General features: G+C 47.1%; 1 protein-coding gene across 1 annotated transcript in view; it reads left to right on the top strand.

Annotated features, from left to right (window-relative positions):
- The first annotated feature begins 6,840 nt into the window (after window positions 1-6,840).
- Window positions 6,841-9,793, top strand: part of SCTR (secretin receptor) — a 76,662-nt gene continuing 73,709 nt past the window's right edge. Inside the window, exon 1 of the mRNA XM_033111818.1 lies at window positions 6,841-7,138. Coding sequence (XP_032967709.1) covers window positions 7,070-7,138 — 69 coding nt within the window. The 5' untranslated portion in view covers window positions 6,841-7,069. The remainder of the gene's footprint in view (window positions 7,139-9,793) is intronic.

Raw genomic sequence — 9,793 nt, 5'->3', positions numbered from 1 at the left:
CACTCTAGCATTGGTTGCAGATTAGCCTGACGCTACCCAACTCAGAGGAGGGCAGAGCCCAGAGAACCACGGCAAACAGAGCATGAGCCACGTACCAGGCTAACCTGACGCATTCTCTGTCTCTGGACCCTCAGTCATGTGAGCCAGTAATTATCCTTATTGCTCTTTCAGCCAGTTTCAGTGGATTTGTCTATTTTCTGCAGCCAAATACATCTTAATTTATATATCCAGACAATTTAATTGCACTGAATTATTTTCAACCTCATGGCAATGCTGAAAGATGGCTATTACTTTCCCCACCATATAGATGAAGAAACTGAGGCTTAGAGGGCTAACGTAACTTGCCATAGGTCACACGACTAATCGATGCTTATGTCAGGATTTGAACCCAGGTTTGTCTGTTGAGACCATTCTTTTCTGTATGCCAACCCAAATTGCCTTAGGCACAAACGTGGGGAGCCCCTGGGAGGTTGGGGTGCACCCGACCTTTCTTTGTTCCATCCAGTGACAATAAGTCCTTGGAAGCACCAGCGACATTGTCTTTCAGATATGATTTTCTTTACTCTCTTTTGTTTGATCTGTGTTAACCATAATATTTAATAGAAATATTCAAAGGATGATGACAAACGGAGGAAGGAAATAAGAAAAGTAAAGGAAAAACTGCTTTAGAGAAAGCCAGCCCACGTTTCCAGAGTGTAAACAGTGAACCTGGACCATAAAAACTTCATTTAAATGTCAGTGTTATACCTTTGTACTTCAGTACTGAATAGGAAATCATGCTTGCCCCATTATTTATGGCTCATCAATAATACATTAGCTTGGTTCCCAGAAAAGCTCACATTCAGGAAAGGACAGAGCCTTTTGTTTGGTTTATTGAGCAGCTGAAGGGGCAGAGCAAGTTCATTTCATTGGTGGAGTCATTTGGTGAAGGCCTGAGACCCAGACACCCAGTGATAGCCAACTCCTCTCCTCCCCAATGCTCTCCTCTCCTCCCTCTCCAAACCAACCCCTTCAGCTCAAATATTACTTTCCTGGGAAGCCTTCCTTACGTGTATGTCAGTGCTCTTTCTGTTACAGGGGCAGAAATGGATTCAAAAGTGAAAAAAAAGTTTAAAACTTATCGTCTGTATGTCTATCTATCATCTATGGTGAGAGGCTTCAGTCACAGCTACATCTAGGTGACAGATGATGGTGTCAAGATTTTGTCTCTGCTCAGACAATAGTTTAGTGGTTACCAGAGGGTAAGGGGGGAGGAGGGGTGCTAGATGAGGATAAAGGGGCTCAACTATATGGTGATGGAAGGAGCACTGACTCTGGGTGGTGAACACACAATGTGATAGATAGGTGATGTAATACAGAATTGTACACTTGAACCCTATGTAATTTTACTAACCATTGTCACCCCAATAAATTTTAATTAAAAAAAAAGATTTTATCTCTGTTTCTTGGTTCTCTTCACTCCATGTTGGCTTCATTCTCAGACAGGATTTCTCAGTGCTATGGAAAGGCTGCCATGTTGCACCTAACTTGCGCATAGTGCCAACACATTGTTTCGTTGGTGCCATTCCTATTGGCCCAGCTTGAGTCATGTGCCCATCCCTGAACCAATCATGGTGATTATTGGTAGGGATGACTCTCCTCACCCAGGTCTGTGTCATGTGCTCACTCCTGGGCTGCTGTTGGTGAAAGCCCCACCCAAGCCATGTGGTCTGAGATTGGGGAAAGGCAAGGGGTACTTGTATCAGAAGAAGAGGGAATAAAGTCTGGCCTGACACAACCAACAAACGTTTATTAGGTTGAACCTTAAAAAAATGTCAATATTCAAATGTATGTTACCTAGAAAAATGGTGACTAATATGACTCAACCTAATACCCACCAGGTTTGGTCTGGCCCCTTGGTATATGCTCCCATAGCATTTATCAGGTTGCAATGTCATCCACCATACGTTCTGAAGTTGCTTACTCCAGCCAACCAATAGATTTGTTAAATATGTTGTTGTGAAAGCCTCTGAAGTCTTGTCTATCAGCCTCAGTCATCTTTCTGGGCCTCCTGGGAAGGGGTGCAATCTAGCCCCTTGGGTTTCAAGAATGGGGCTGAGGTTACCGAGGGCAATTTCCCCAGGCCCCTATCATTCTGGTTCACAGCACCTGGATTAGGTAGGTCCTCCATAAATATTCATTGAATGAATGTGCTTAATTAGTTTTCCAAGTGTTTATTGCTTTTGGAAAAATGCAAAAAAAAAAAAAAAATGACACGATTTCTTGGCGGAAAAGTAATTAAAAATAAAATGTACTGCCAACCAGATGAATCCTCTCCACAAAATGAAGGAACGAATGAATCAGTGTTATTATTGAATAAGCATTAAAGGAGACGATGATGCCCGTCACCAGCAAACCACAAGAGAGGTTGCAAAGACAAATAGAAATCGTAGCCTTTTACATAGCCAGGCAGATACAATCCATCATACACACATGCTAATTGCCTTTATTCAAAGGAAAAATAGAACTTCTCGTATCTTTTCCACAAGTGGGAAATTACAACGTGGAGCCAGGCACCTGGGCTAAACTCCCATAGTGACCGGGAGGCAGAGCACCATTTTCCTTGATGTTCACATTTCAAAGAGATGACTCCAAGGTCTTCATTCCTGGGATGCAAAATGGCAAGAGCCTTAATTAGCTTTTTAAAAGATTTACCTGCATCTCAAAGAGAAAGGGAAAAGATTTACAATGAGAAGTTTTTTAAAGAAAATGCAAAAAGAAAAGGAAGAAGAAAAAAGATCTCTTTCCTTTTTGGCACAGGGAAATGTTTAAATTTAATTTTTGAGGGGATTTGCAGGGGAAGAAAAATCCTTTTCCTTCTACCGTTCTACGTTCACTAGAAGGACGGTGGATGTTGGAAGGTGGAGGGTGTGTGTTGGAAATCCTTTCTCACAAAGAGAAAGAGACAGCTGAGGAACCTCTCAGATGCTTCAGCCCCAGACAGTTGAGTGAGCACATCTTGAGGTAACTCTGGTCTCAGCTGCCGTCTGACTGCAGCCATGTGAAAGACCCCAAGTGAGAACTGCCTGGCTGAGCCCAGTCAATCCCCAAAACTGTGAAATGACAATAAATAATTGCTGGTTTTCCATTGCTAGATTTGGGGGTAATGGGTATAAGAGTGATGGAAACAGCTCACCTGAGTTTCAGTACCAGCAATCCTACCGCCTAGCTGTATGACCTTGATTTAAAGCCTCATCAAGTCAGTTTCTACACCTGTTAAATGGCTTTAAAGATATTTCCACGTGGGATTATTCTTCTTTTGCCTCATTCTTCACAAATTAATTTTCTACCTTCTCCACCCAGGAGATTAAACTCTATGGACATTTCCTCCCCGCAGCCCTCATTTGTCTGCCTGTCTCTGGCTTTGGGTTGAGTTCAGCCAATGGAAGACGTTGCCAGGAGATCAGTGGACAGGAGACGAGAGAGGGCAGAGTATTTATCACAGTTTTGACAGTGGCTGCATTCCTCTATGGTTAAGTTCCTACGAGTGGCTTCTCTTTCAAGGATAGCTCTTGCCAGCTTCTGGGATCATTGTTTTCTGTCCTTACCCCTTGTTAAAGACAAAATTACTCTGACACTTGTTAAAAAACGATGAGGAAGACTTTATTCAAGACTGTTGCAATAGGGGAGAAAGAGATCAGACTCCACTTGGAATATGACAGGGACAAGTGGGGATTTATAGCCAAGGAGCAGGGTGAAGGGTGAGTGGATGGAAGATTGCAAAGAGGAGAGATGGAGGATTTGGAAAACCAACAGGATTTGGGGAGGGATGAGGAACTTGATCAGATATCAAGGGTGATAAGATCAGGAGTGGAGGCATTCTCCCAAAACTGATGGCAGAATCCTTGCCGGGACTGGGAGAGGCAGCCCAAAGACAGTCAGGGTCACAGTGGAGGCCTAATCAAGAAGAGAACTCCGAGGAGACTGACTGAAGTTTGCTCAGGGGAGACTCTGTCAGCCTTCCGGCCCATTGTTGCTAATCCCTACTGCCTCACCATCCCTTGTTGGTTCCCTTAACCCTGCCCACACTTCTGCACACAGTCCTTTCGTTAATCTGTCTTCAATTAAATCACACGGGCAACAGTTCCTCCCTCTCCTGCCAGCCCCTGACTGCTGGTCCTACCGACCCCATAGGCGGGTTTTGCGGATCAGATGAGATGATGTGTGCCAAAGAAGTGCGGAAGCCCCAGGTTTAGGAAGTCATCTTCACGGATGAGAGGAATCCTAGTACAGTGCAGAGGGCATGGGCATTGGGTTCAGTCCTGATTTCAAATTCTGCCCCTGCCCCTTCTTGGCTGTGTTGTTGGAGGGCAGTTCTTATCTTCTCCAAGCCTCAAGCTCCCAACCTATTAGTCAAGGAAAGTAATTCTCTCTCATGTAGTCTTGGAGGATCTAACAACACACTGCAAATTCCTACAAGACTCCTTCACACATGGCAGGTATTATATAATGTTGTTTGGTCCCTATCTTTTCCTCCCACCTCTGTTATAAAATTGTTTTCTCAAGTGGGGTTTACAAAGCCACTAACAGCACACATGGCTTGTAAAAGGGCTTCTCACAGAGTACTTCAGCCCCTTTTCTCAAATGCCTCCCATTTGAGGAAGAACGAATGGTTTGCCACAGGCCAGAAATTTATTGAATTGCCCAGAACAAATGTTGTTTTGCTTTTTCAGTGGATATCATGAGGTTCTGGTAGAGAACAGAGATTGCATTTTTATATTGTTTTCTTTTTATTTCTTTCCATCAAAAAAATAATATACAGTAGTTACAGAAAATATTCAAGCAACAGGAAATCTATACAGTAAAAATTGCAAGTCCTTAACTCAAAGACTTTCTGATGCACATTTAGGGGGTTGGAGTTTAATTGGGGACCAGCAAGTAACATTTTTCTTTCCAGTCTAAATCTTGAACCAATTGAGAAATAAGATTAAAACAGACATTTAAAAAATGTCACTTTTTTAAAAAAAATTTTATTGGGGAATACTGGGGAACAGTATGTTTTTCCAGTATCCATCAGCTCCAAGTCAAGTCGTTGATTTCAATCTAGTTGTGTTGGGCACAGCTCAGTGGTCCATGTGGGAATCGAACCGGCAACCTTGGTGTTATGAGCACTGCGCTCTCACCAACTGAGCCAACCGGCCGCCCCAATGTCCCTTTTATTAGTGATAATATTGGTCGTGGAGAATGTGGTTTATACTTGTGGGAAAGTGAGTTTTCTAATAGTGAACCTCAGAATTAGATAGGCCACCACCCTGTCACTGGTGATACTGGGTCAATACAGGCAGAGCCTTGACCACCAACGACAGCCTGGCCCAGGGCAACTCAGTCTCAGGCTCTCTGCAGGTGGGGGTGCTGGGAAAGGAGGGGGAGAGTTGGGGGGCAGAATCTCATGCCCGTCCTTATCCCAAATACATTAATCATGTAGAGCTCAGCACACGTGTGTGTTGCGGGGAGGGACATGGCTGAGGTGGGTAGAGAGAAGCCAGAAGTAGTATACTCATGGTTACTTTACACAAAAAGGTAACATCAAGCGTGGGGCTAAGTGTTCCCCTTCCATTACATTATCTCCCGTTTTCTGCTGCAACGAAGGTGCTTCCACAGACATCCTTGCGCATCTTTCATCGGGTCGTTGGGTAAGTATTTCTATTGCGAAAGTTCCTAAAAGTGAGTTGGTGGTTATGTAAACTTCAGATTGACATGTACTGAATATTGACTGCTGACCTGAGAGCAGAAAGCATTTCCCCCCCTTTTATTTCTGCGGTGATTTATGAATCTCACCTCGCCTCTTCAGGTAGGAAGGCTGCTGAGGACTACAGCATCTTACTTTAACAGCCGCTTAGCAATCTGACCAGAGGTCATTCACAGAGACTCAGAGCCAGCCGTGCAGTGCAGAGCCCGGCTCTCCCGTCTGACACGCTGAGTTGCGTGTGCCTGGATGGCTGATTGATCTTCCTCTACCCTCAAGGATCTCTTCTGTCAAACCAGTATATCACCTTCAGATTTTGGGGGAGTTTAATGAGCTGATGTATTTAAAATGCCTGGGGAAAGGTCAAGATAGAAGGAGAGGCAAGTGGAAAGGGAGTGGGCACCAGTGCAGAGGAAGAAAATAGTGAGTGTACAAAAGCCGTTTGAGGGTACCTTGTACCGAAAGGCCAAATGCCATCCTCCAGGAAATCTAAGCAGTCAGACTCAGCTTGAGCAGGCTACTGGGAATATCTGCCTAATGTTTAAACAGCCTCCAGCGAGGCCAGGAAGCATGAACCCTAAGGGCGAGTCAGCCCCGGGTGGACCAGATGGTCCTCCTTGGGCCACCTGATGGTGAAAGGCTTCCCGGGTGATGGTGCTCATGGAAGTGAAACTTTCCAGAATGAGCCAGCATAACTTTAATAGTGAAGAAAAATAAAGTGAAAACGAAATAAAGTGCAAGGTAACTGGCCCGCAGAATAGATGCAACAGGCATTGATAGAGCACCCGCTGTCACAGGGCACTACTAGCGCAATCTTCTTTCATCCCGAAGGCGGGTATTAGATGTATGTGAGGGATGAGAACACTGAGGTGCAAAAAGGTGACATGGGCTGTCCATCCGCGCGCAGCAAGGTTGTGACGGGGCTGAGTGCGCTTTCTGGACTTGGGGGTGTTGCAGCGTCGAAGGCTAAGCCAGCGTGCCCTCTCCTGGTCTCCTCGGCTCCCGGGCCCAGGCTGCGGGAGCCGGATCCAGGCCCCCGCGCCCTCCCTCCGCCTCCTCCCCTGCCAGCCTGCCCGCCAGTCCCCAGCCAGTCAGTCAGGCTGGGCGGAGGAGCGCAGGCAGCGCCGCGTCCTTATCAATGGGCCGGGCGGCATAGCGTGCGGCCACCTTTTCCGAGGAGGCGCAGTCCCGGGGTAGCCGCGGGTCGCCTGGCCCAATTATGGCTCCTCCCGGCGCGGCGGCGGGCCGGCATCTGGGACCCTGCGGGGGGCGCTGAGCTCCAGAGCCCGCGGTGAGCACGAGTGGGCGGCCGTCGGGGCTGCCGCCGGGAGCGCGCCGGGCACCATGCGCCCCTGCCTGCAGCCGCGGTCGCTGCGGCTGCTGCTGTTGCTGCTCGCCGGCGCGGCGCACACCGTGAGTACCGCGCCCCTCCGCGGGCAGAGGGACCCCTCCGGGTTCACACGGATTGGAGTGGCGGGGGACCCCCAGATCTTCCACTGAGGTGTGGGGATCCTTACCCCCTGTCCCCCGCTCCAATAATCTCTATCAGCTTCTCTCCAGAGGGCCTCCTGCCCTCAAAATAAATACGTGTGCGCCAGGCAAGGCAGCTCTGAGATGAATCCCCTGGCTTCCATCCCACCCCTTCCTCCAGGCTGCGACTGTAAGGCCCTCCTAGACGGAAATTCTCCAGCCGTCCTCGGCGGTGCCTACTGTGTGCTGGGCACTTTGCCTCCATTAATTCATTGAAACTTCATAATCTCTTTATAAGGTTGATGTTATCACCCTCACTTTACAGACAAGGAAACCGAGACTCAGAAAGACCAAAAATCTTGCCCCCCAAAAAGACAATTGGAACCCACATCCCTCTGCCCCAACGCCTTGACATTCACACACAGGGCCTGCAGGTGGGAAAACCTCAGAAAGCTCAGCCCGGAGCTTCCGGGGCGTGTGATGGGACCGTTTGCAGCTCCCTCCCCCTCCTCTTCTGTGGAATTTGGCTCCATAATGTCTGCATGCCCAGGAACTCCTGAGAGCCTCTGGTCTCCACAAACCAGCTCCAGGGAGAAGCTGGAAGAGAAAAGAGAAGGCGGTGGAGTCGATGGCCATGGCTTGTTTTTCTTTCCCACAAAAACTCCTGGGAATCTGCAGGCCTCTCCCTGTGGGATTTGTGAAGTGGCTGCACCCAGATGGGCTGGATGGAAGGAATGGGGATGGAGTGGGGGATGGAGAGTGGGTAGGTGTAGATTCCAGAACTACTCCTTTCTACCAACATTCCAAACTGGCTCCCTGAGTCTGTCCCAAAAAATTCCCCAGGGAAAGCTCTTGGGAACCCAATTTTGAGTCTCCAGTCTCTGTCCTGAACAAGTCCTTCCTGGTGTCCAGTGACCTTGCCCCCTGTAGTCCTCTTTTGCTTGATCCTAAGAAAAACCTCAGCTCCCGGAGCTGATGGGAGTGTTGGCACTCAGGAGGTGCCCATCTTTCTGGCAAGTCCATAACATTCCAGCAGCAGTAGTTTGGAAGAGTGGAATTTGGGGCTGTTGTTCCCAAATTCCCTTGTAACCTTGGAGCATCTTCTCCACAGTGCTGGTGAAGAAAGGTGCTAGAACAAAAGCACCCCCTCATTAGTCTGAACTCCTAATTTGGGGAAAAGCCACCGAGGCATTAGGGAAAAATCAAAACCAAATACAGCTTAGAGGTGTATTGTTATTCAGTGCCCAGGAATGGGAGAGGGGATAGTTCCTTCTTTGAGACCCTCCAGACTCCTTAAGTATTTGTAGTAACCCTGAGGTTGTCCAGAGAAATTAACAGGCAGTGGACTTCAGGACTGAGGCTCAGCCTGTATTTTAATCTCCCCCATGTTACCTCAGGAAGGAGCAGAGGGGAAAATAAGAAACTTTGCTTGGTTCAAGTCTTCGGTGTGTCTCAGGAGGTTGCTTTGTTATATGCTCTGGTCCGATTCCCTCATTTTACAGACGAGCAAACTGAGACCACAGGGAGACGGGACCTGCCCCATATGTGCAGGTTAGTGGTAGAGCTGGGATTAGAACCCAGATCTCTTGATTCCCAATGACCCAGAGCTCTGTTAATTACACCTGTTTTCTTTCTTTGCATGTCACTTTCATATACTCATGTACTGCCTTGTATTGTTGCAAGATAGTTTTCTGTGCATAAGGCTTGGTCCTCTGATTATTTTATGGGCTTAACCAGACTTGAGGTCTCATTTCTTGGCAGAGAACTCCTTTAATAAATAGGAGTGGAACTGACCTAATATGATTGGTGTTATTTCCCAGCCTATGAAACCCTGTTTTCCTTCTGTGTGACTGAGTGGTCAGACATTTGATTTTGAAATTTAAGGGTATTCAAACAACTGTTTATTCATTTGGGGCTCTCTTGAGGAAGATCACAGGCTTCTTCCTAATGAGGAGTCATTAAGGCCAAATTCTTCGTTACTACCCCCCACCCTCACTGCCTTTCCATACAAGGAGATGCCAGTGGGTACCTTGCAATTGGAAGCTAAAAAGTGATGATGGCTGATAGGGGCAGTCTTCTCAGATTGCCATAGGAAACCCTGATCACACCTCCCCTTGCTGCCCCATGCCCATGTATTGCATAAGCACTTTTACCAGGAAGAATATTGCGGTTATTCACCAGTACACCTGTCCTCCCCTCCTCCCCAGTACACACACTTCAAGCTTGGGCATTGAGACTTAGTCGCCTTCATCCTTAATCCCGGGAGCCCGTCACAGTATAAGAGGGAACGCATTGAGTATGTAGTGGTTGAATGAATGAATGAATGAATGAATGAGTGAAATGATGATGATATCCATAGCGACCGTCTTAAGCTGTGGCAATTTCATATAGCAACAAGTAGGGAAGCATGACATCTTGAAAGTAATAATTGCTTCAAAAATTGTGCATAAGTGTGTCAAGCAAAGGAAAATTAGTCATTCAAGGTAGGGCTTTTTAATCCAGGGCATCTGGCAAACTGCCAACTTGATAATCTTAGTGAGTTCAGTGGGATGTGTGGGGCTGCTTTCTCCTTCAATCGCTGCTTCTTAACTTTGACAC

The sequence above is a fragment of the Rhinolophus ferrumequinum genome, chromosome 8 (genome assembly GCF_004115265.2).
Source record: "Rhinolophus ferrumequinum isolate MPI-CBG mRhiFer1 chromosome 8, mRhiFer1_v1.p, whole genome shotgun sequence".
Taxonomy (NCBI): domain Eukaryota; kingdom Metazoa; phylum Chordata; class Mammalia; order Chiroptera; family Rhinolophidae; genus Rhinolophus; species Rhinolophus ferrumequinum.
This window is presented reverse-complemented; position numbering and strand designations above follow the sequence as displayed.